The sequence below is a fragment of the Xenopus laevis genome, chromosome 4S (assembly GCF_017654675.1).
Source record: "Xenopus laevis strain J_2021 chromosome 4S, Xenopus_laevis_v10.1, whole genome shotgun sequence".
Classification (NCBI taxonomy): domain Eukaryota; kingdom Metazoa; phylum Chordata; class Amphibia; order Anura; family Pipidae; genus Xenopus; species Xenopus laevis.
Window position 1 is genome coordinate 23,731,908 of NC_054378.1, and position 27,691 is coordinate 23,759,598.

The following is a 27,691-nucleotide window of genomic DNA, read 5'->3' on the forward strand; positions in this document are numbered from 1 at the left end:
GATGAGAATGTGAGTGAAGTATTTTGGGGTCACAAAAAGAAGGAGACAATGATTCTCAAATCTGCCTTTATTTGATGCAAAAGGAAACACACATCAGTAACAATTGATAAAAATCACATCAGAACCATCCTGGCGATGATGTTATAATCACATTCATAGAAATGGTAAAAATGCTGCGTTATAAACAGATTTATATCAATTCTACATCCCTTTACTGCACAACATGGAGTCAATGGGCTTCCAGGCAGTGAAAGGGTTAATTATTTACAAACAAAATCACATGGTCCTGGAGCAAAGGGAACACCCTGCCATACCAATAACCCCCTTTGTTTAGCTTTTTACAATGCAAGGGAGGTTGCAGGTACGTGCCCCACTCTTGTAGCAGCGGTTACTTTGTGGGGCAGTTACACTACAGGGGAGTCCCACATATTTCCATTAAGCTGAACTAAAGAATGTTGGTCCCAACTACCTCCCCCCACACACACGCACACACTGGACTCTTGCTATAGAGAGCATAGGCAGCACAGAGCAGAGAAGCTCATCATGCAGAGTTTTGTACCTTTTCTTGCACTGTGAGAGAGAATGAGAGTAAATGATAAACCTGTTTTATATTCAGTACATTAATTTGTATTTTATTAATCTACCCTTCAGCTTTAGGCAGAGGTTTAACTTTGGGGATCTGAAATGAAATCACAAGTGACCTACGACCCCCTTACACAGGTCCCCTTTTCACTTGGCCCCCCACGGGGTTCACCCCCCTCTATAGTTCAATCCCACTTTGTACTTTTTTTTAGCCCTTTCCCAGGCAATAAATACATCACTGCATGCTGTATAGATATATGCTCCAACTCGCTTTATTTGCCTTTCTGGCTTGGCCCCCTTACCCTCTGCCATGGAACCCTCTGCCCTGGTGACAGGGAAAAGTACAAAGTGAAAATAACTTGGCCTTTAGTAGCCAAGGGCACAGAGTTAGTGTCACTGGAGTATCTGGAGGGAGGAGCTTTGGGAATAAGAAATGGTGTGGCTGCTGATGGCACCTCTGTTGCGCCCCTATTAGAGTTTTGCACCCTACGGTAATTCCAGGCACCCCCTACAGTGAGTACAGTTCAGCCAAAGACATATTCATGGTGCCAGTCGCTGCTCTTCACCTTATGGCAGAGACACGGGCACAAATGGCTTATGAGCATTATACATATAAGCAACCTGCTGCCCCTCTGACCTGCAGCCCCCTATAATGGGTTCACTTAAAGTACCAGGGGCATCTACAGCTAAAAGATTAGGGTGATATTAGGAGGGACAAACCTAGCTATTGCTTGAGAGCCAAATACTTTGGGAAAACTATTTAGCCAAATATGCCCCACCCCTTAGAAGCAGATTAGCAAATATGATGAAGCTCAGCACCAGAATGTCTATATGGAATAGAATGTTAATAAAGCAATAGCACATGAGCATTGGCCCTGAATATTGCACAATGGTTCCACTGGCTCTTCCATTAATACATGATATGAACATGGGAAGTGATACGACAGTCTCTTCTAGAGATACTGACCCCGGGCCCCAAGGGGCCACAGCTCCCACAGGATGAGGTATGAACATTTTCCAAGAATTCATTTTTAGTGAATCATGTGACACAGTATTCGGCAGTTAAAAATGTAAAAACAGTTCAGAAAAAGGCAAAAGTAGTCATTGGAAAAGGACAGGGTAATAATTAGGCTGATCAACGCTGTAAACTATGATTATCGAAAGCGATTTTTTAAAAAAAATCCCAGAAAAAGATAAGAGTAAACACCACAGAGGTTGTGGCCCCATACAAACACATCAGACCGTATGTACAATCAAAATCTGCTATTTTTGGTATGCGATGAGAACGACGGTGTTTCCCAAGCACTGGCATGGATGGGCAGGGAATGGGCAAAGCTGGCCCCTCGCCACGTAGGAGTTACCGCAGGTTGGCAGAAAGCAGTGATGACGTTGTGAATGTGAGAACCAGAATCCCAGGGGGCAATTATTCTTCCACAGAGAGGGAATTCTGTTTGACAAACAGGCTCAGCACATGGTGGACAAACTGGTACTGCTCACAGGTTTGGATCATCCCACCCCTGGGAACAAAACAACAAATTAGCTGGAATTCATCAACTATAATAAGACAACTCTAACGAATACACAGGCACATGCCCCACCCATGTCCAGTATTAAAGGCAAATTAAACCCTTTCTTATTCATGTGCCCTAGGTCTCCACCAATTTATCTGGGGCAGGAAAAGTGCCAAAAACTGGTGGATTGGGCCTGATATTTGCACTCCGCTCACCATCTTATTGTGTTTGTAGCACCAAATACTCCATCTTCTTAATCTGCCTCATTAGTCCATAGCAACTGCTTTATTCTCAAATATTCTGGGTGGAAAATGTGGTTCATTCTTATTCACACAGTGATTGGATGCTGCATCCGAGGCTTATCAGCAAGTGTAATTTATGGCTATAACGGCAGGGGAAGACTTTGCCATAGTTAAAGGTGTTGTTCACTTTATATTAATTGTTAGTGTGATGTAGAGAGAGATATTCTGAGACAATTTGCTTTTGGCTTTAATTTTTAATTTACTTCTGCATTGTTCCCTGTTTTGTTACACATGAGGCATGTGCTGCCATTTCAGTTTAGGATTAGGCTTTCCATTAGAATTAGGGTAAGGGTTAGTAGCTTTGGTTTAGTATTAGGGTGAAAACCAGAGACATGGCAGAGTTCGTCTGTGTGCCGCACGAGGCTGGTGTTGGTCTATTTTCTGTGTATGAGCACAAGTCAATGAGGACCATTGGGATGCTCCAATGAACAACATGAATGAGATCTGTAGGTACTGCTGGTACCCAGTATTGATTGCATAGCAGGGAGGGACCTACCTGTCCAGTCTCAGATGGCACGTGGTTCGGAGGATGTCAACTGTCCCCTCATCTTTCAGCTGCTCGCAGAGGATACTGGTGGCAATGAAACATCCGGTTCTCCCAATTCCGGCACTATGGAATCAGGAATAATACACTGAACATTGACTGTCAACTGTACCATAATGCCATAGCATAGAAGTCCATCCAATTGTCATTCTTTATATGTTCTTTATATATAACAACAGAGCATCCATTCAACTCATTTACCTAGGGAGAGCAACTATAGAGCCTCCATTCTACCCACTTACCAAGGGAGAACAACTATAGGACCTCCATTCTACCCACTTTCCTAAGGAGAGCAAGTATAGGGCCTCCAATCTAACCACTTAGCTAGGGAGAGCAAGTATAGGGCCTCCCTTCTACCCACTTACCTAGGGAGAGCAACTTTAGGGCCTCCATTCTACCCACTTACCTAGGGAGAGAAACTATAGGGCCTCCAATCTACCCACTTACTTAGGGAGAGCAACTATAGAGCCTCCATTCTACCCACTTTCCTAGGGAGAACAATTATAGGGCCTCCATTCTACCCACTTACCTAGGGAGAGCAACTATAGGGCCTCCATTCTACCCACTTACCTAGGGAAAGCAAGTATAGGGCCTCCATTTTACCCATTTACCTAGGAAAAGCCAGTATAGGGCCTCCATTCTACCCACTTACCTAGGGAGAGCAACCATAGGGTCTCCATTCTACCCACTTACCAAGGGAGAGCAACTATAGGACCTCCATTCTACCCACTTTCCTAAGAAGAGCAAGTATAGGGCCTCCAATCTACCCACTTAGCGAGGGAGAGCAAGTATAGGGCCTCCATTCTACCCACTTACCTAGGGAGAGCAATTATAGGGCCTCCATTCTACCCACTTACCTAGGGAGAGCAACTATAGGGCCTCCAATCTACCCACTTACTTAGGGAGAGCAAGTATAGGGCTTCCACTCTACCCACTTACTTAGGGAGAGCAGTTCTTTACTTTCTCTTACCCGTTTACCTACTGAGCACAACCATAGGGCCTTCATTCTATCCGCTTACCTACAGTGTACAACTATAGGGCCTTCTTTCTGTTTGGTGCACTTCATGGTCTCTTCAACATCCTGTACCAGTTTCAGTAGAGGGGGTGCCTGATCCGGGGTCTTCTGGTCTGGCCATGAGGTGTACCAGAAATGCTTGAGATTTCGTTCTTCCTCTCCACTCTGTACCAGAAGTAAAGTAATAAAGGAAAAACTCACTCATCCTCTACATTTTGGTTAAAACCTGCTGAATCATAACCCTAATCCCAACCCTAGTACTTGCATGAGAGCTGGAGGCTTCACAGAGATAAACATTGTAATTGCTACAGTTCACCTCATTGTAAGAGAAAAGGCTCAGCTCCTGCTGCGAATAGAAATGGCTGCAATTTTAGGCCAACTGCCATTGGTCCAACTGTCCAAGTTCAGCACTCCCATTGGCCAGAGTGCAGCTCTTGCCTTAGGCCAGGGCACAAATGCACATTATAGGAATAAAGGGTTGGGGTGGCTGGAAGTTTGAAGGGAGTAGAGATAATGTTATTTAGCTCTTGGGAGTGAGGGTTAGTTGCACATATGAAGAATAAGGTGCCCCAATGAAGTAGCTAGTGGGAGTTAATTCAGCGCTGCAGACTTCAGTCAAATAATGGCCCTGGAGGATTTTACCTTTAAGGTTATGAGCCTTAGTTCATAGTCGTTTTCCCAGATGGTCTGATTGACAGTGACCTGTATCTCCTCATACATGGCTTCCTTCTCCGGCCAGTACTCAGTGCATTTCTACAAAAGAACATGCAGTAAATGTTAAGGCCTTACACTACTGAGGGTCCCAGGTCTGAGCCTCCATATTAGTACATTACACTATAGACGCTTTTGAATACCAAATTCTGGGGTTGAGTTTGTACCTGATTTTAGTGCATCAAACTCGGCAGTGCCCTGGGGCCAAATTTTTGGGTTGGGCCATGTTAGTAATTTTCCTACCCCCCTGCTCAGTGTTGCCCCCAATAAATAGTACTGAATCAACCCCAATCCACAACTGCCAGCCCTGGAACAACCTCTATTCCACCCATGACATCACTACCACGCCCCTTTGACATCACAGCCCTGCAAAGGTGGCAACCCTAGGCACAGGGCCAATTTTGGACTGAACCAAGTTAGAACATGATGCTATAGAGAGCCAAGTGCATGAATGAGGCCTGATCCTGCAGCGCAGAAGCCTTAGCTCTTACCTCATTGACTTCCTCGATGTTGGTGATCATGACAATTATGGGGGAACGCTGCTGCCAGACCATCTTCCAGAAGTCTCCAACTGTATTGACTGTGGGTCCCTGAGTAGCAATGTAGACTTTGTCCTCCTCCCCATAACCCTGTGCAGAGGAATCAGGTTCAGAAAGACCTTGCATTGATCCATTACTAGGGGTATATAAGCCAGGCTGGCAGAGTATTCACTCACCCAATGTTACTGTATCTTATAACTATTGTATCTACTGTAAACACTGTAAATATATCTCATCTGATTGAATTATGGCTCTGTTGTGGGAAATGCCTCCTTCACAAGATCATTGCAAATAAAATTAAGGAAACCTTGGGTTTATAAATGACTGGTTGCAGTACCAGTTTCCTCCCATAGAGGTACAAGAGAACAAGGGGCCCCATATGAACTGCAGATAAGGGACTGAGGTCTCAAATGGAATCACTTTTGTATGAACATTCGTTGAATCGTCCCAATATGGCAGGAGCTTTGTTTCAATCAGCTGAAATAACAATATAGGCCTTTAATGGTACAAAGGTTTGGGGTAACAGAAGGCACAAAGCTTCTTGAAGAGAAAACTTGGGCCTCTTTTTGGAAAGATCATTAAGGGTAACAGAAGGGTAACGAATGACTAATTAATCATTGAATTTTTTTTAGAGAGAAAGAGGGATAGGATAAGAGGTAGAGAAAGTAATAGCCAGAGAAATAGAGAGGATGAGGCTAGGAACCCCAGAACAAAAGCAGACAAAGACAAAGCTTCATGCTCTGGAGGATAAATTGAAGATTTTTTACTTAAAGGAAAATCCATTTCTAGACGGCCCAAACTATCAGTGCAGACACTATGGGGTTAAGTATCCACCTCTGGAGGCAGGACAGAAGAAGAAGCGTCTTAGTTTGTAGGACAAATTAGGAGTAGAGAAATTCAACATACAGTAGATTTATAACCTTCTATTTCCAACATATAGTAGATTCCTAACATTCTAGTATGTAACTCAGAAGGGCGGGGCTTACTGCACTGACAGTTCAGCCATCTAGAAAAGGATTTTCCGGTAAGTAAAAAATCCTCATTTCTCCTCCCTGTCAGTGCAGAAGCTATGGGGACATACTAAAGCTGTCCAGTAACTAGGGAGGGATATTATTACTGTTGCCTTACAGCAGCCTGTAGAACCTTCCTACCAAATGCTGTACGGGCAGAGTGAAAAATATGAAGACTGTATAATTTCGTAAAAGTGGATAAAGAAGCCCAAGTGGCCACTTTACATTTTTGTGCTGGAGTAGCTGAATTATGTTGAGCCCAGGATGTACTTTAGTGCTCTGGTGGAGTGTGCTTTAACCTTAAAGGAGAAGGAAAGCTCCAAGACAGTTTATTGCCAACAGATAAGCCACAATAGTGCAAGCTACAACGCTATATTTATTCTGCAGAATGCTTTACCATACCTGAGTAAACAGCTCTAGACACTGTCTCTGTTTGTTTAGGATAGAAGCTGCCATATAAGCTTGGTGTGACATCACTTCCTGCCCGAGTCTCTCCCTGCTCACTAACAGCTCTGAGTTCAGATTACAGCAGGGATGGGAGGAGGGAGGGGGAGAGGAGCAAATTGAGCATGCTCAAGCCCTGCCCTGGAGGTTTAAGATGAAAACAGGAATTCTGATTCAGAAGCCCATGTGTACACAATAAAAGGAAAGAAATGCTGTAATTCTTTTGACAGAGGACTCAGAGCAGCATTACTTTGAGGGTTTACTGGTGTATTTATATAGATCTTTCTGATAAAGCTTACTTAATTTTAGCCTTTCCTTCTCCTTTAAATGGCCTGGGTTTCTTACTAAAGTCATAAGCACAATTTATTGTTTCTACGGAATCGCACCACCCTATGAATGTCTTCCATGTAGATTTTTTTGGTGGCTGGTTTTCTGGCTTTCATTAGAATATCTGTGGCCTGTCTATAGAAACCTTTGGAGTGCCAGATCTCGGATTCAATAGCCAGGCAGTCAAATGCAGGAATGATATGTTGTCGTGGTTGATTGGGCCCTGAGTTAGCAAATCTGGCCAGAGGGGTAATCTCCACGGAGGAGCTATCGACATATTGACCAGTTCTGAGTACCATGCTCTCCTCGGCCAATCCGGGGCAATGAGTATCGTTAGTGTCCCTTCTTGTTTGATCTTGTGGATTATCCTTGGCAAAAGAGCGAGTGGGGAAAAGGCATAGACTCTGTTGAAGATCCATGGGATGACTAAGGTGTCTACATATGCTGCCCCCAGGTCCTGAGATTTGGCGCAGTATATAGGTACTTTGAAATTGTGGTTTGGCGCCAATATGTCTATGTCCGGTATTCCCCATCTGGACGTAAGACTTCTGCGTGCAGGGCCCACTCTACCTGGTCTTTCTGCTGCCGGTTTACGTAATCCACCTCCCAGTTCAGATGGCCGGAACATTGCCCAATTGAGTATCTGAGCTACTTCTTGCATTGCCCTGTTGCTGCGTGTACCTCCTTGTTTGTTTAGGTAGGCTACTGCTGTGTCTGATTGAATTCTGAGAGGTTGCCCCTTGGTTCCTTTTGACAATGAAGAATGGCGTTTCTTATTGCTCTGATTTCTAGGGCGTTGATGGGTAATCTTGACTTCTCTGGTGACCAACTCCCATGCACGTGCGGGGTGGAAATATCACCCTTGAGACTGACGTCTGTGGTCACCACAGTCCATTGGTGTGAGACCCATGTTTTGCCCAGGACCAAGTTGTGTGCCAGTGTCCACCATTTCAAAGATAGTCTGACTGGCCTGGTCACAGGAATCTGTTGTTTGAGATCGAAATGGTTCTTGTTACAATGGCTTAGAAAATGGCTTTGGAAATTTCTTATGTGAAACCTTCCAAAGGGTAGGGCCTCTAGTGCAGCTACCATGTATCCTAGTAGTCTGAAGCAAAGCTCCGCTGATACCCTTTTCTGATGGCAAATTAGTTTTCCTGTGTCCGTGATTGTTTGAATCTTCTCCTCTGTCAGTGATATTGTCTGTAGGGAGGAGTCAAACCACATTCCTAAGAATTTGATGCACTGTGTTGGAAGGAGTTGGCTCTTTTTGTGGTTTATGAGCCAGCCGTGTTGGGTGAGTGTTTTGACACATACCTATATCTAACTGACTCTGCTCGTAAGACGTGGATCTGATTAGCAGGTCGTCTAGGTACGGGTGAGCATAATCCATCGGAGCCTGAGGTGCGCAATGAGAGGGCTGAGTACTTGGATCAACTGGCAGATAGGTAGTTAATATATAAAAAAAAAAAGGTTGAACTCGATGGACATGTGTCTTTTTTCAACCTTACTTACTATGTTACTACGTTACTATGTTACTTTGGTGAATACTCTTGGCGCTGTACATAGGCCAAAGGGAAGGGCTCTGAATTGGTAATGACTGTCGAGAATTGTAAATCTTAAGTATCGTTGGGATTCCTCTCTGATAGGGACGTGCATCCTGAAGGTCTACCTTCGTCATGTAGTTTTCTGTCATTGACATTAATACTTATAGAATCGATTCCATGCGAAATCTTTGCTTTGACACAAATGGATTCAAATGTTTCAAGTTTAACACTGGTCTGAAAGTGCCCTCTCTCTTTAAGACCAGAAATAGATTTGAGTTAAACCCTTTGTAGTGTTCTTGTGGAGGGACTGTTATTACATTGTTGTCATACAGTTCTTTGACTATAGTCATGAGGGCTCTTAACTTGTTTGGACTTTTTGAGATGGACGATCATCTGAATGTGTGAGGAGGTAGGTTGTTGAATAGAATTCTGTATACTTCGTTGACAATGGAGAGTACCCAACTGTCTTGTGTGTTTGCTTGCCAAACTGGAAATTTTTTTTGAAGATGACCACCTACTTCTCCTGGATTCGAGCTGTGTGAGTCAGGTCGAGGTTGACTTAGAAGGGCCTGGCTTTCTGGTCTGCCTTGCTTGTTTGGGCCAGGAAGGTCTGCCCTTTTTGAAATCCCCGCTTGTTTGTGCAGAGCGAAAAGAGGTGTTTCTGAAGGGGCAAAAGGAACGACCCTGTGAGTTCCATTGTCTATTGTATGGTCTAAGCCAGGAGTGCCCGTACTTCAGTAATGCGGGGCCTACTTTAAGTGATGCCCCATGAGGATCTACATCCATGAAAGTATTATTAGCATTCTGTGAAAAATATTACTTAACTATTGATTTATGAAAAATAAAATGTATATTACTATATTATACAAACAACTATTATGTAACCTTAATGTAATAAATATCTGAATGAAAAAAATTAAGTAGGAGTGTGATATAGACAAGCTGTTTGTTGACAGTGTCTTGAGATCTACTGATCATCACTCAAAGGTCTACTGGTAGATCCCGATCTTCGTTTTGGGCACCCCTGGTCTATGCTGTGGTTCTGGCCTAGGTTTCTTGCCTGATGGCAAAAAAGTGCTTTTGCCACCAGTAACTTTTGTTATAATTTGTTTTAATTTGGCCCCGAAAAGCGTGTTGCCTGTGAAACGTAGATTGAGTAATTTGGTCTTGGATGCTGTGTCTCCCGACCAATGGTGTAACCACAAAGCCCTTCTGGCTACAATTGTATCAATGCTGGTTTTGGCTGCCAGCCTAACAGTAACCATGGCTGCATCAGACAGAAAAGCCAGTGCGTGATAATCCTGCTAATGCCACCGCTGGTCGGAGGATTGCTGCGGTGTGCGTGTATCCCTTTTTTAAGGACTCCATCTTTTTATCCATCGGTTCCTTGAAGGCTGCTGTTGGTAGTGTGGTATTTGTGGAGTATTAAGGAACCGTTGAATCAGCATGAGTCGATGAATTGGTTTTGACCACTCATTGTCAATTATCTGGGATACTGATTTAAATATGGGAAAAGTCCTAGATTTCTTGGGTTGAACTCCCAAAACTCTGTCAGCCTTTGATTTAACTGTTGTCTCATCTTTAATCTCTAGTGTAGCCAGCATCTCACATAAGAGACATTTGGCTGTGTTGGGACCTGCAATTGAGCGGTACTGATGTTCATTGCCTGAGTCGTCAGAAGAGATTTCACTGACAGAGAGTTCTCCAGGTTCTAGATGACTGTCCTGATCACTAGCATCATTTGACTCACTAGCATCATTTGAGTTGGTATCCAAGCTCAAATGTGTCTTCCGCTTCTTACTATGAATTTGGGGTTGACTGATGGATGATTGAATAGTGGATTTAATCCAGTCAAATAATTCCTCGAATTGGGGTGGTCTTGATTTTTGGAATTTTGGTCTTGTGCCTCATTAATTTTGGAGCTATCCTCTATATTTTGTGATAGAATTGGGTGTGGGGAAAGAGTTGGTGCTGAATCTGGGGGTTCTGAGCAATCCAGACAAATCCCTTGTTCCCCTTTGTTTAAAGTATGTTTGCAAATCTTGCACTTTTTGAACTGGCTATGAGATTTCTTCTCGGCGTTGGACATGTCTTTTTTGAGGTCCTCTAGGGGCGTGTTAGAAGCCATGTGTTTATCTGTATGGATATAATAATTAGGGATGCACCGAATCTACTATTTTGGATTCGGCCGAACCCCCGAATCCATTGCAAAAGATTCGGCCTAATACCGAACCAGATCCTAATTTGCATATGCAAATTAGTGGTGGGTAAGGGAAAACATTTTTTTTACTTGTGTTGTGAGAAAAAGTCATGTGGTTTCCCTCTCTGCCTTATCCTTCGGCTGGGCAGAAGGATTCAAATCCTGGATTTGGTGCATCCCTAATAATAATAATGTCCCTTATTACATTAATTATGCCGTTGTATTGCCTGTAGTCAGTTGCATGGCACATCATTTTTATCCATATACTGGCCAATATGCCCCCTTTACTGCCTTTAGGTAGTTACCTCTGTAAGGGAATATATGTACAGACGGTATGTAAGCCTGCAAGCTGCGATACCTTTAATTTCTGCTTATTATAACCTCTTATGCAGTGTTGGGATCACTTATTTATATACACTGTATTGTGGTTTAACTAGAGTTCTTAGTAAAGCCTCTGACCATATTTGTGCGCTCTGTATCCTGCTCTCCATCCGGAGCTGTGAATCTGCACGCCCAGTGGATCAAAGATGGCGCCTGCTTGAAACATACGCATTGCGCAACGTTTGGCGGCAAAACTCCTGAACCCAGAAGTGCGTCCGCTGTGTAAGCGCCACTTTCGGTTCACCCCAAAGAGTGACTCCTTGCGAGAAGGGTAAAACACCATGTGATCCGATCCTAGACAACAGTGGTTATCTCTGAGAGATTTCACTGTGTCTTACTCGTGCATAAAACTGATTTGCCCAACAGTCCTGTGGAGTGGTATGGGCTAACCAGTTCTTCTGTAATTGTAAAGGGGTTCCTCTTATGCACAGGTGCCCTGGAATAATAAAAACAATCAACAGATCTCAACTCATAGAAAAATAATAAGATATAATAAAAATAAATAAATAAACAATATTTTTGCCCTAACCTCCAGCAGTACAGAAGAAAAAACTGAGGGGAACAGGAGGAGCAGGAGATTATATGAGGCTGGAGCCAAAATCTTCCTGTCCTGCCTCCAGAGGTGTACACTTAACCCCATAGTGTCTGCACATGGGACAGGGAGGGCCGGTCTAGAGAAATCAATGATTTCCAAGCCCCTCTGGAAGCACCAATAATACCCCAAGAAATAGCAGGGATAGTACAAGACTTACAATGTAAAAAAATCTGGGGGTACAGGCAAAATTCTGCCAGACATGGTTAAATACAGCTCCCAGATAAACACTCGCTGCAATACCAAAACTCTTCAACCTCCACTAGTGCGTTGGCCACTTCTCTCAGGTACAGAACCCAGGCCTCGTAACACCCATCTAGAAAACCCAATTACATAGGGATATGTATGGGCAGCACCCTGAGAAATCTGAATGGGAAAATCCTCGCCTCCCTAACACAGCAACATGCCAGAGGGAAGGTGGGTTCATGCCAAACCTTCCGCATCACAGATCTACTCCCTCCCTGAAGCTTTTGCGAAAGTGGCCGGAAGGCTATGAAACGCGTAAAAACATATTGGTTGCTTGCATTACAGGCACTATTTTGTACATATATTTTTGGTACTGATTTTAATGGACAAATAAAGTATTTGATTTTTAACGTCTGACTCCATGTGGTGCTCTGTGCTACACACACACAAATACTTGGATTTGATGCTAACCGGAGCAGCTTTACATGTGCAGCACACATACAGTCTATTAACACGGTTCTCCCTGGTGCTATTTTGTGCGGTGACTACTCTCTGCACATGGGGGAATATTCACTTGTCAGTTTGGCCCCCATGCATATTCCAATGCAGCGTGCTGGGGAACTGGAAGAGAAGTGAGTGTTTGTGAGGGTTGGACAGGGCTGCAGCGAGTCCAACTGTCTTTAACATATACATCAATGAACTGCCGTGTGGCAGATCACTCCAAATGGCACTCAACAGAAATATCTCCATGCACCTCCACCAGTGCCCCTCACCCGTATGTAGTTGGCGTTGATGTATGAACTGAGAGGGTCCTCCTCCTCTTGGTCAGGAGACATAAGGCATACTCTGCTGTGGGGGTCTGCAAAACAAAAGCTTGTCCCCTCAGTATTATGCTCACTAGAGTCACTGAGAGCAGTACATTCACCAATTCCCAATTCACCAATGCCCCTGCAGGTGCTGTAGGAATCTCTACCCTTGTAGAGAATGATTTTACTTAGTTGCAGCAGCTGTCGGCCAATTAACAGACAATTCACTTATTTCTCTTTCCATTGGTTATTGGAGGGCCTGCTCACAGTCCAGCCTTTCTTGGTGTATGGAGCTGCATGGTAATATTCCTTTAACTCTCTGTTGCCCTTCTGCCATTGTGCCTCCCCCTGCATACTGACTTGGTACTTACTTGGGAGTATTGTCTTGTATCTGTTCTTCCGTACCAAGCCTGGAATCTCATATTCTTTGGGGTCCACAAAGTTCATTGGGATTTCCTGACAAAGAAAATAGTCCCAATGTTAGTGGGATGATAAGGGGGTGTGCAGTGGGGTTTTGGGGGTTCTATTAGACCACACCAAGGTTTCACATTAAATGGGGAGGGAAGGGGGCAGCACTGACTCGCAACTGAAGAGAAAGCTAGGCAAGGATTGGGGTGAATACAAAAAGAAAGGGATGGGACAGTACTGAAATAAAAAGGGAGAAGACTATGTCAACAAGGGGAGGAGAATAGCGCTAGACAAGTTCTGCAATGTGACTTTAGGGCATGGGGGTAATAAGGAAGGGAATTAAGTGGGCTGGGACAGAAGCCAGAAGGGAATATCACATTATCATTTGGAGAGACCAGTCACTCTTACCCAGGGGTCACCTGACCCCTTTAAAGGCATACAGATAAGTAAGACTATACAGGTTGGACAGAACCAATGAAGTGAAGAGGAGGGGGGCTCACAAAGAATTCCTTCTGTAGAGCAAAGGAGTCCAGGGCTCTCTGATGCAGCTCCTCCTTTGTCAGGACATTACTGGCCATCTGGAGATATTCCCGGGCACACTGTTCCCTGGGAGACATGATGTGCCCGTAAGGTTCCGTACACCCTGGGGTGCACATGTCTAGGGTCAGAGACACGTTGGATCCTCTTCTGCAAAATGAATGAGATGATCAGGTGATATAGGTGCTGGCATGGAACAAGAAAGCAAGCCACAAGGTTGTACCTAGTTGTGGCAGGGTGATATATGAGTTTCTTTGGCCAAATGTATCTGAGAAAAAAGGCGCTACAGGGAATGGCATTATATAAACCAGACAGAACATCAGCCAATGGAATGGCTTTGTTACAAACCTGCAATTTGCTCACAGGCCCCAAGTACATGAGCAAGTTTAAACCCCGTACAAAATGCCCCTTATAAACCCTCATTGCCCCCTTATATAACCTCATTATCCCCTTATAAACCCTCATTGTCCCCTTATAAACCCTCATTGCCCCCTCTTGCGGCTGCTGTTCTAGCATTACCTTTCCTGAAGGCCCACAGGTTTGACAGTCAGAGTCCCTGGGTCAGTGTCCCCCCTAATGTCCATTAGGCAATCAAACACTGGGGTGTCTGGCACCGAATCAAGGTCTAGGAAGTCTTCGTTCCTATCATCGGTCCATTCGGAGTAGGTGAAGGAGGGCTGGCGGCTCACTGACTGGCGCCGGTCTTCAGAAAGGGCTGGTTCTGCACTGGGCCTGAGGTACCAGACCTGCAATGAAATTGGGTCACAGAGGGGGCCCTTCACAAACTAAACCCAACAGTAACTCCGACACTGAATGGCTCTAGTGGATCTGCACATGAAGGCCCACACGGCATTCATGTTATGCAGTCACTCTATTCCCAAAGTGCCATTGGGTGTCTCTTTGTGTGTGTGAGTCTCTGTGTGTGTTTGTGCCTCCCTGTATGTGTGAGCGTATGATTGGGCACAGCTGTTAGTGATGTTATTTCACTGTGTACCATTGTGCGTGTTTGTGTGTGATTGTGTGCCACTATTATGTGCCAGTGGCAGATCTGGGCTGTGCTACACAAACTATAATGTATAACAGACTCTCAGCAGCTGTGGAACATTGTGTACTTGTCAATCACTTACCTTGTACAGAGCTCGGGGGCACCGGCACTGTAGCAGCACTAATAGAAATGAAGTATTATGGGCTCAGATCCAGACTATTCATCTTCTGGAACCAACCATCACACCCCCCCATGCCAACGACTCAGCTTCTAGAAAGCACTGGCAACACCAGCACTGCATTAGGGCACAATCCACTAAATAATGCCAATGTGCCGGATGGGCACCAGACAGTGCATCTGTCTCTTTCCTTGTAGAAAGCACAGGAAACATCAGCAGGGGCAGAGATGCTCCTACCAACTCTCAAAACAAGTGAACTGATACATTTTCTGCAAGGTTCATGGGAATGAATGGAAGTGGGTCAGAACCTAGGGCCTTTTGTTTGTGCCTTAAGAAATGTTGCATTAAGTTTAGATGTGAATGAGCATAAAAGCGCCGGGTTTTGCAGAAGATGGGCATCTTGTATCAGTCTGTATCACGCCAGGCTTTCATTATACCAAGTGGTCATTCTGCTGCCGCTAACTGAAACCACACAGATCCCAGTAATTCATACAGTTCAGCAACTTCCTACTGACCCATTTGGCTGATATGGCAGATATTTGTGTAGAACGGACCACCAGGCCAGGGGTTCCTAACTATACACACTTGCTAATATGGCAACCAGCCTGTGCCTCATGTGCCCGAATACACAGGCACCACATTTCTTATTCCCCCACGACTCCCTGGAATAAACAAGATATTTACTTACAGCAGTTCCAGTCAGAGTCAGAACACACACAACGAGCAGCAAGACCCCCGAAACCTCCATTCTCCAGAACCCATTCTGCCAAGCAGGCAGGTCCTGCCAGAAAGAAATGCCAAAGTCTGGCTCAGTAATTTACCAGTGTGTGTCTTTCATATCCCTTTTCCATGCCCACATCCTGCTGTGCCAATCTCTCTACCATGCCAATTCCTCTGCTGTGCCAATTCCTCTGCTGTGCCAATTCTTCTGTCATGCCCATCCCTCTACTGTGCCTTTCTCTCTACTGTGCTATGCTACCATAGTTTTATGGGATCTCTCTGTACAGACTATGACCAAACTTAGGGGGCTGTTCCTGCTGAATTGTGCTTAGTATAGGGGAATACCTGTGCTACCATAGTTTTATGGGATCTCTCTGTACAGACTATGAGCAAACTTAGGGGGCTGTTCCTGCTGAATTGTGCTTAGTACAGTGGAATACCTATGCTGCCATAGTTTTATGGCATCTCTCTGTGCAGACTAGGAGCAAACTTTGGGGTTTTTCCTGCTGAATTGTGCTTAGTACAATCTAACTTTGATCCAGTAGTCCAGCAGACTCACCAGTATCTGGGAGAGAATAAGGATACAAATGCTGCCACCGATGGTCAGAATATTCCACAATGCAGCCCAGCTATACTGGGAATTACTCTCTGCATTATGAGACTGATCCCATTCAACCGGCTGGATCGGCTGTTCATCTTCCACATCCATGGAACCCATATTGTCTGGATAACCTCTGTCATGGATGGACCTGGCAAATAACAGGGAAATGAGATTCAATATAACAGCACCAGTCCGCATGGGTCCAACAGAACTGAGTGCAGTGAATAAGAAAACCATCCATTAGACATTCAGGTAAAGAACCATCCATGCTCATATATTGGCTTGCATACACAGGTACAGGAGGAGTCAGTATTGGGGCATATTATTTTACTAAACTTAGGGCATGATGGGACGAGTAGGACAAGATGGAGACAGTATGACAACACAGAGACAGTAGGGCAAGGCTTGACAGAGGGTCCAGGAGGGCCCAAAACGTTGGCCATGTTTTGTATGTATATGGGCTAAATAAATCACAAAGGATTTCTTCACCAACCACAATGTGCTACTGGATTTCTTCTTCTATATGTACCAGTTGACCTGAAGCAGGTGAGGGTCTTCCAGTATTAGCACCTGAGACCTACACAGGTATATTTAACCAGGGTTGAGTGCTCCAAACTACGAGTAGGGCAAGATGGAGACAGCAGGACAAGATGGAGACAGCAGGGCTTAATGGAGACAGTAGGACAAGATGGGGACAGTAGGAAGAGATGGAAAACGTAGGTGCAGATGTAGAAAGTAGGATAAGATGGAGAAAGTAGGGCTAAGATGGAGAAAGTAGGGCTAAGATGGAGACAGTAGGGCTAAGATGGAGACAGTAGGGCAAGATGGAGACAGCTGTGCAAGATGGGAACAGTAGGGCAAGATGGAGACAGCTGTGCAAGATGGGAACAGTAGGACAAGATGGGAACTGTAGGACAAGATGGAGACAGTAGAACATGATGGAGACAGTAGGACAAGATCAAGACAGTAGGGCATGATGGAGACAGTAGGATAAGATTGAGACACTAAGGCATGATTTAGACAGTAGGACAAGATGGAGGCAGTAGGACAAGATGGAAACAGTAGGACAAGATGGAGACAGTAGGAAAAGATTGAGATGGTGGGACAAGAGTGAGACATTAGGGCAAGATGGAGACAGTAGGGCAAGATGGAGACAGTAGGACAAGAAGGAGACAAGATGGAAACTGTAGGACATGATGGAAACAGTAGGACAAGATGGAAACAGTAGGACAAGATGGAGACATTAGGGCAAGATGGAGACAGTAGGGCAAAATGGAGACAGTAGGGCAAAATGGGGACAGTAGAGCAAGGTGGAGACAGTAGAACATGATGGAGACAGTAAGACAAGAAGGAGATATTAGGAAAAGATGGTGACAGCAGGGCAAGATGGAGACCGTAAGACAAGATGGAGACAGTAGGGCATGATGGACACAGTAGGATAAGATTGAGACACTAGGGCATGATTTAAACATTAGGACAAGATAGAGACAGTGGAACAAGATGGAGACAGTAGGATAAGATTGAGACGGTGGGACAAGAGTGAGGCATTAGGGCACGATGGAGACAATAGGTCAAGATGGAGACAATAGGGCAAGATGGAGACAATAGGGCAAGATGGAGACAGTAGGACAAGAAGGAGACAATAGGACAAGATGGAAACCAAAGGACAAGATGGAGACAGTAGGACAAGATGGAAACAGTAGGATGAGATAGAGACAGTAGGACAAGATAGAGACAGTAGGACAAGATTGAGACAGTAGGACAAAATGGGGACAGTAGAGCAAGATGGAGACAATAGAGCAAGATGGAGACAGTAGAACATGATGGAGACAGTAAGACAAGAAGGAGATATTAGGAAAAGATGGCAACAGCAGGGCATGATGGAGACCGTAAGACAAGATGGAGACAGTAGGGCATGATGGAGACAGTAGGATAAGATTGAGACACTAGGGCATGATTTAAACAGTAGAACAAGATAGAGACAGTGGAACAAGATGGAGACAGTAGGATAAGATTGAGATGGTGGGACAAGAGTGAGACAGTAGGGCAAGATGGAGACAGTAGGACAAGATGGATACAGTAGGATAAGATTGAAATAGTAAGACAAGAGTGAGAAGTTGGAGACAGTAGGACAAGATGGGGACAGTAGAGCAAAATAGAGACATTAGGACAAGATGGAAGCAGTAGGACAAGATGGAGACAGTAAGACAAGAGTGAGACATTACGGCAAGATGGGGACAGTAGGGCAAGATGGAGACAGTAGTATAAGATTAAAATAGTAGGACAAGAGTGAGAAATTCGGGTAAGATGGAGACAGTAGGGCAAGATGGAGATAGTGGAAGTATTAAAGGAGAGATAGTAAGAAAGGGGTAGAGCAAGTAATATATTGACCAGTCCTTGATATGTTATGGAACCCTAGAAACTTTTTTGATCCTCCATATATAAAGGAAGCCTTGACCAAAACACTCCTGCACCCCCAGCAGCTGTTGCACTGATCACTAAGCTGGCTGCTGCCGGGAATGAGATGAAAGGCTGGTGTGTGCGCAAGGCTGAAGCTGTCACTGTCAGTGCGGTGAGTCAGATGCTTGTTCTGAATTCAGTGCATGTGGCAGTCTGCTGCGTGGGGGGAAAAGCTGTGGGTGGTAAGGGCCTCAGAGAATGTAACATAATGTAATGTGTAACCAACTTCTGCCCTCATCCCCATGCCCTATCCAACCTTTATCCAATCCAGTCCCCAGCCCTAATCTACTAAAGACTCCCAGATCTTATCAACCGCTGCCCTCCAACCATTATGCACCCCAGCCCCCCAACCCTTATCCACTCCAGCCTCTCTGCCCTTATCAATGTCAGCCTCCTAGTCCTTATCCCTCCCAGCTGCTAGCCCTTACCTACTCCAGCCTTAACCAGAGTCCCGTATCCACACCACCCTCACAGCCTTCGTCACTTCAGCCCACAGTCCTTATCCATTTTGGCCTCCCAGTCCGACCCACAGAGTAAGGTGTGGAAAGGTAAGCACAGGGGGCAAGGGTGTTGGAGCAGCACTAAAGCCGCCTCAGCGTGGCAAATGGGGAAAAATGATCCACAATTTTTTAGATCTCTCATTACACAGAGAAACCTTCACCTGATTAACTGTTAATTGTTCCTCAGTACATACCCAGATAATGAACTCTGATTTTCTGTATTTTCTGATCCTTGGCTGCTCTTCTTCTTATGCCCATGAAGGAATCTTCTTTTGAGTACAAACCCTAACCCTGTGCCTACTGTACATACTATGGCATACCTACTGTGATTTCTGTACTATGCAATACTTACTGTACTGTGCCTACTGAAGATACTATGGCATACCTTCTGTTCTGTGCCTACTGTGTAATACTTACTGTACTGTGCCTACTGTGCTGTGACTGGCACCAGATGAATTCCCTGATTAGTTCAGCTCCTGCTGCTGCTCTGCTCACTTGTCCAACACTATGAGTACTGATAATGGGGAATGAACAGTGAGTAACACAACAGGGGACCCCCAGTGGCAGGAAGTTTCTAGTAGGGCAGAACCAATGGATTCCGTAGAGTCGCACAGTTCCCACTGCAGGGAGTCAATCTGGTCCGGTTGGGGGGGGGGGAGAGGAAGGGAATATTATTCCGCCCACACATAATAAGCATCTGTCGTTTCTCAAACACATCCCTACTCTAGTTCTGCTGAGTGCCTGCACCCACCCACCTTACCTGGGCACCTTCTGTCACCCGATACCCAGATATCTCTCTCTCTAACCAACCTGACTCCTTACTGAATCTTTAAATGTAAAGTCATGGGAAGTAAAAATATCCACTTACATCCTTAATGGGACTGCACTAGTCAAATCCATTATTATAGATAATAAACTTGGCTGTAGCAAGCAATGCCAGTTAGCAGCATCAAAGGAAAATAAGGCCTTGAGCTGTTTTAAATGGGGCATTGATTCATAGGAGGGGGTTATTCTTCCACTGTACAGACCACTGGTAAGGCCTCATCTAGAATATGCAGTACAGGTTTGGTCTCCAGTGCTCAAATAGGACATTTTTGAATTAGAGAGAGTACAGAGAAGGGCAACTAAGCTGGTAAAGGGGAAATCTTAGCTATGAGGAAAGACTGGCCAAACTGAGGTTGTTCACGAGGGACAAGAGGCAGTTAATATGATAACTATGTATAAATATATAAGGGGATCATATAATAATCTCTCTAATGCTTTATTTACCAGTAGGTCTTTCCAGCTGACAAGGCGGCACCTATTCAGCGCCAGGCCAGCCCGGTCAGACGCCATAGGCGCACGCATACATGCGCGGAATAACTTTGAGCACAAGCACGAAGAAACCATGCACAAAAAAAAAATATTGGGGGCGCTAAAGGGACAGCACACATGCATAAAAGTCTGCACACGACGGCCAGAGCAGGGACTGGGTACTGGACTAGGGGGTAGCAGAGAAGGTGCGTGCCTGGCGCCCCCACAGCTTTGCGCCCTAGGCACGTGCCTACTGTGCCTACTCCTAGTTCCGGCACTGCACCCATTCCGATTAGAAGAAAATAAGTTCCGCCTAAATATTCGGATGGGGTTCGTTACAGTGAGAGCTGTGAATATGTGGAATTCTCTCCCTGAATCAGTGGTACAGGCTGATACATAAGATATCTTTAAGAAGGGGTAGGGGGAGCCAGGAAGGAATTTTTCCCCCTCTGAGGCAAATTGGAGAAGCTTCAAATGTTTTTTTTTTGCCTTCCTCTGGATCAACTAGCAGTTAGGCATGTTTATATATATATATATATATATATATATATATATATATATATATATATATATATATATATATATATATATATATATATAGACTTATAGGTTGAACTTGATGGACGTGTGTCTTTTTTCAGTCTAACTTACTATGTTGTACTCTGTGCTACTCAGCGGGGAACAATGCTGTTCTTTAATGGGAGGGTAGTTAGGGGAGCAGATGGACATCATTAAAGGGTTAACATTGTCTTCCCCTTTATATTCCTTTTAGGGTAATAACCAATGGGGAGAATTGTCGCCTGTGATAAATTTGTGCTACTCTGGACGACAAAGCTCTTGAAATTGCTTTTCCACTGAGATGACTTTGAGATATGTAGGTTTTTTTAAGGAGAGATTTCAATTATTGCAGGAGAAAAATTGTTTGGAGATTTGTTGTCCGCAGTAGTGCAAATTTATTTCAGGTTCCAAATCTCTCTGTCGGCCATGACCCTTACTGTCCTGTTAGTGGCACTCTGTCAGGTCTGAAGATTGCAGATGGGCCCGGGCCCATAGAGAGAGAAAATAATAAGGGGAAATGAGAGCCAGTGTTTGTGCACAGACGGTGCATTGGACTCCTGCCTACACTTCCCAAGTAGGAGCCATGACTCATCCCTGTGAGCAGATTTCTCTTCCCATGTCAGAGGGGGGCTGCCGGCAAGTCCCTGGGATTTGCATGTGCCACATAATAATTAGCTGGCAGGATCATTGCCCCAGCCCATGTGGGCCCAGTGGCCCCTGCTGACCCAGGCCTGTTCCCCCCAGGAACTGTGTGTACCAGTGGTCCTCAGGTTGCAGCCGCACGACTAAAGTGTGGTACATGGCGGAGTTTGGAGGACCTTGAGCTTGCAACTGGGAAGGGGCTTAAGCGGCACATCCCAGGGTTCACAACTCTGAATACAACAGACAATAGCCAGTCCAGTCTATTAAAGGGAATAAACAATTTGCCCATGATCTGGACTTTCATATGCTCTGAATGTTTTCATGAATTCTCCCTTTGTAAGCGATAAAGGTTAAAAAGCTCCTTTCTTCATTTGTTCATAACAATAAAATAAAAGAATGCAAGTAAATGCACATATGCTGTGTGTCCAGCACTACTGCTAATCAGTTTCCTAAAAGACTCATGAGGTTTGAGCTAAAACCTGTATCTCATTTCCATTTTAACCAAGAAAAAAGAAAAGATGTGGAAAAGTAAGGCAAAACAGTTTGGGTAGAAAAGGAAAGGAGAGGGGATGTAGAGACAGAAGGAGAAAAGAGAAAGAGGGTTAGGGAGTAGAGGGACAAATGGGGGAGAGGAAAACTATAGGCGAGGGAAGATGGATGATGGGGGAGAGTAAGGCCAAAAAGTTGGGGGAGAAAATGAAAGGAAGGGGGATGAGAAACAGAGTGAGAGAATGGAAAGGGTGTTAGGGAGTAGAGAGACAAATGGGGAGGAGAAATATAGAAGGGACGGGAAAGGATGGGGGAGAGTAAGGCCAAACAGTTGGGGGAGAATACAAAATGAAAGGGGATGAGAGACAGAGTGAGAGAAGGGAAAGGGGGCTAGGGAGTAGAGAGACAATTGGGAAGGGGAGAAATATAGAACAGGAGAGAAGAGGGAGGATGGGGAAGAGTAAGGCCAAACAGTTGGAAGAGAAAAGGAAAGGGGATGAGAGACAGAAGAAAAGGTAAAAGGGGTTAGTGAGTAGAGGGACAAATGGGGGAGAGAAATATAGAAGGGCAGAGTAAGGCCAAACAGTTAGGGGAGAAAAGAAAAGGGGATGAGACACAGAAGGAGAAAAGGGAAAGGGTCTTGGGGAGAAGAGAGACAAATGGGGAGGAGAAATAAAGAAGAAGAAGATGTGCACCATACTGACATAAGTCATTAACAAAAAGTTTTTGATCTTATTGGATATCCTATCCTCACAGATCCCACGTCTGTCACTCCCACACTAGATAGAAAATTCTGACTAGGAACTTCATCCTATCAAGGGCATTCTGGGATGTCGCAAGGGAACAACTTCTCTGCCAAGTTTGTGTGCCCTTGTCACTGTTCCTGTGATATGATCCATTATATTCCCCATCTGTATGTAACAAGGGCGCATAACTCCTTTATTATATACAGGTAGGAATACTGTATAATGTCAGACACATAACTGAGTTGTTATTACATACAGGGTGGGGAATATAATGTCGAGCGCATACCTGGGTTGTAATTACATACAGGGTGGGCAATGTAATGTCAGTCACATAAATGGGTTGCTATTACATACAGGAGGGGAATATAATTTTGGGCGCATAACTGGGTTGTTATTACATACAGGAGAGGAATATAATGTTGGGCACATAAATTGGTTGTAATTACATACAGGGTGGGTAATATAATGTCGGGCACATACCTGGGTTGTTATTACATAAAGGTTGGGTAATATGTCTGACACATAACTGGGTTGTTATTACATACAGGAGGGAATATAATGTCGGGCACATAACTGGGTTGTTATTACATACAGGAGGGGAATATAGTGTCGGACACATAACTGAGTTATTACATACAGGGTGGGGAATATAATGTTGAGCGCATACCTGGGTTGTAATTACATACAGAGTGGGGAATGTTTGGCACATAACTGGGTTGTTATTACATGCAGGAGGGGAATATCATGTCGGGCACATAACTGGGTTGTTATTACATACAGGTGGGAATATAATGTTGGGAACATAATTGAGTTATTACATACAGGAGGGGAACAGAATGTCAGGCACATAACTGGGTTGTTATCAGGTCCGGATTTATGGAAAGGCAACAAAGGCCCGGGCTTATGGTGGCAGAATTTTAGTGGGGCAGCATGCCACCCAACCATACAAGCATTGGTTCGGAAGCACTGGGGATTTGCAGGAGATACACTAGTTTTTACAATTTCCTGTGCACCAATGGGCAGTACTACAGACCCGATGCTGAAAATTTGTGCATGTGCACAAAGGAAGGGGACAGGGGCAATGAACGGCAGCGGGCCTAGGGGCGCCTGCTATGTAAATCAGTCCCTGGCTATTATTACATACAGGGTGGGGAATATGATGTTGGGCGCATAACTGGGTTATTATTACATACAGGAGGGGAATATAATGTCGGGCACATAACTGGGTTATTATTACATACAGGAGGGGAATATAATGTTGGGCACATAACTGGATTTTTATTACATACAGGAAGGGAATATAATGTTGGGTGAATAACTGTGTTGTTATTAAATACAGGAAGGGAATATAATCTGGGGCGCATAACTGGATTGTTATTACATACAGGAGGGGAATATAATGTTGAGCACATAACAGGGTTGTTATTACATACAGGAGGACAATATAGTGTTGGGTGCATAACTGGGTTGTTATTACAGAAAAGAGGGGAATATAATGTCAGGCACATTACTGGGTTGTTATTACATACAAGAGGGGAATATAATGTCGGCACATAACTGGCTTGTTATTATGTACAGGAGGGGAATATAATGTTGGGCACATAACCGGGTTGTTATTACATACAGGAGGGGAATATAATGTCCAGAACATCACTGGGTTGTTATTACATACAGGAGGGGAATATAATGTCCAGAACATAACTGGGTTGTTATTACATACAGGAGGGGAATATAATGTTGGGCACCTAACTGGGTTGTTATAACATAAAAGACAGGTATATAATGCCTGGCGCATAACTGGATTATTACTTACAGGAGGGGAATATAATGTCGGGCAGATACCTGGGTTGTTATTATATTCTGGAGGGGAATATAATTTTGGGCACATAATTGGGTTGTTATAACGTACAGGCTGGGAATATAATGTCTGGCACATAACTGGGTTGGTATTACATACAGAAGGGGAATATAATGTCGGGCAGAAACCTGGGTTGGTATTACATACTGGAGGGGAATATAATTATGGGCACATAATTGGTTTGTCATTACATACAGGCTGGGAATATAATGTCTGGCACTGGGTTGGTATTACATAAAGGAGGGAAATATAATGTCAGGTGCATAACTGTGTTGTTATTACATACAGGAGGAGAATATGATGTCGGGCACATAACTAGGTTGTTATTACATAAAAGAGGGGAATATAATGTCTGGAGCATAACTGGGTTATTACATACAGCTGGGGAATATAATGTCGGGCACATAACAGGGTTGTTATTCTGTACAGGAGGGGAATATAATGTCGGTGCATAACTGTGTTGTTATTACATACAGGAGGGGGATATAATGTTGGGCACATAACTGAGTTATTACAGAAAAGAGGGGAATATAATATCAGGAGCATAACTGGGTTGTTATTACATACAGGAGGGATATATATTGTCGGGTACATAACTGGGTTATTATTACAGGCGAGGCATGTAATGTTGAGCATTTATGGGTGAGTAAAACTGGCGATATATTAAAAAATATGCTCATTTGGGATTTTGCCAAACCGGTGGATCTTTCCCTAGTATGTACTTAAGGGAGTAAATATTGGGCTGATGTGATTGTGATCTTACAGGCCAAATAATTTGATCACAACAGTAAATGGGATGACATCTACATTATGAGCTGATGTGGTCATTGTTTCGACAAGATTTTTAAACCCACCTAATAAATATCTGACAGATTTTTATACATTATTGGTCAGGCAGGCCTGTTGGAGAGCCCCCCCATTTATTGATGTGTATATGGCTGCCTTTTGGAAAGGAGACAGGACAGGTTTGTGCATGGGAGGCTGTGTAAGGGACTAGGACAGGTCTGAGCAGGGGTAACAGGACAGGTTTTACCAGTGGCAACAGGACAGGTTGGGAAAGGGGTGACTGATGAAGAAGGATAGAACATTGTTCAATTAATTCTGCCCCCTCAAAAAAAAGGCTGAGGAAGGCTATAGCTGAAAGCAGAGTTGGGTACAACCCCAGTAATTGTGGTCAGGAGAGAAAATTGTACCTCAGTCACACTGACAGGGACAGAACCTGTTATCAGCAAATAAAACCTGATCCATTCACTAATAGCAGATTAGTCTATCCCCCCAGCACAAGCGCATATAATCCAACAGCATCTCATTCACTCCATCCACCATCACTGCCCCCACCAGTTCCTACAGCACAAGACCCTCTTATCTATGACAACAATCTGTTTGGGAAATAAAAGGGGAGATAGATAGGGGCAAATAGATATGGACATTTACCTGGGCAGACCAGAATTTCTCTTGTTATTCAGATGGGAGATTATCCAGAACAGGATGCAGAGATTCTCACCACAGAGGATGCTGGGAAATGTGACTCACAGGTGTCGAGCTTTGATCTCTCAGGAAAAGACAATTCTTGTCCGGCTGATAAAATCCTCCCCAGAACCCCTCGGCTCCTCTACCTCTGCTGCTCCTGACTGTGGCTCTAATGCATTTTACATCAGCCCCTGATTGATAGGGGAGAGAACAGCCCACCCACTCATGTGTTTTCTACTGAATAGAGGAACCAGGGAGGGGGAGGATGGGGAGAAGCATGAATGAAATCTCCAAGCCAACAGCATCACAGGCCACTGCAGTAAAGGCTGGAGGAATCAGTCTCACTGCAGGTACTGATGTAGGATCTGTTATAGGGCAATGGGTCCATAGCAGTGACTGATGTAGGATGTATTTCAGTTAATACATTTGGGTCCCAAGTAAATATGGAACTTGCTTGAAACTGAAAATGTTGAATTTGGTGCATCCCTCCTACACTGGAACATTTATAGGTCCAACTCCCAACCAACTAATGCATTTGGGGAGGGAACAAATAAAAAATCAGGAGGTTTCTTTGCCCTTTAACATGCTCAGAAGTAGAAGTTGTATAAAGCGGCTCCAACCCCCAAATTTGTTTCCCTTGCAGTGTGGATGCCAATCATGGGGGCTCTAATTCTGCTCCTGTCTGGGCAGTTATAAATCCTAGGTTGGCAGAAAATGAGTGAGGGAAGGGGCAGTTAGATGTGATGGGTTGGATATTAAAGAGTGGCATAAGGAACTAATATAGTCAATGGTTCGCATGCTAATGAGCCTGGGAGAAAATGATATTTCATAGGCTGGATATTAATGAAAGGGGAGGAGCCATTAGAACATTGTTGTTGAGAAGATTTTATAAATGCTTTAGTATCTGTGCCTGTGCAACAGTGGGGCTTATGGTACCATTTGGGCTAGACACATAATTCCTTGTTTCTTTGGGATAAACAAAATCAACCCCTGACACACGGGGCAGCGGCAGCACTGTGCACACTGAGGGGCTGGAACCTGTTAGGCATTTGGTGAGTAAAAGGAAATGAATGGAGAGTGGCGGAAAATCACTCTGTGGACTGTGGCAATCTCTAACTTAACCCCTTAGGGTTACCAGAGAAGAGCCCAGTGTAGCACAATACTGGTGTAATATGAAGTACTTATCGATACCAGAAAACAGCCCAGTACAACACAATAGGGGTGTAATGGGAAATACTTAGACCTACCAGAGAAGAGCCCAGTGTAACACAGTAGGGGTATAATGGGAAATACTTGGGGTTACCAGAAAAGAGCCCAGTGTAACACAATAGGGTATAATGGGAAATACTTGGGGTTACCAGAGAAGAGCCCAGTGTAGCACAATAGGGGGTAATGGGAAATACTTGGGGTAACCAGAGAAGAGCCCAGTGCAGCACAATAAGCGTATAATAGGAAGTACTTGGGGTTACCAAAGAAGAGCCCAGTGTAGCACGATATAGGTGTGATGGGAAAAACTTGGGGTTACCCAGAGAAGAGCCGACTGCAGCACCAT

General features: G+C 44.4%; 1 protein-coding gene across 1 annotated transcript; it reads right to left on the reverse strand.

The window, feature by feature from the left end:
• Nucleotides 1-52: 52 nt before the first annotated feature.
• Nucleotides 53-27,691, reverse strand: LOC108715327 (tyrosine-protein phosphatase non-receptor type 5). The gene is given in 14 exon segments (XM_041591477.1): nucleotides 53-2,099; nucleotides 2,892-3,005; nucleotides 3,959-4,119; nucleotides 4,597-4,707; nucleotides 5,157-5,294; nucleotides 12,662-12,747; nucleotides 13,066-13,150; nucleotides 13,603-13,789; nucleotides 14,159-14,385; nucleotides 15,491-15,583; nucleotides 16,082-16,271; nucleotides 26,104-26,193; nucleotides 26,195-26,373; nucleotides 27,665-27,691. Coding segments are annotated over 14 exon segments (1,782 nt in total). The 3' UTR covers nucleotides 53-2,005.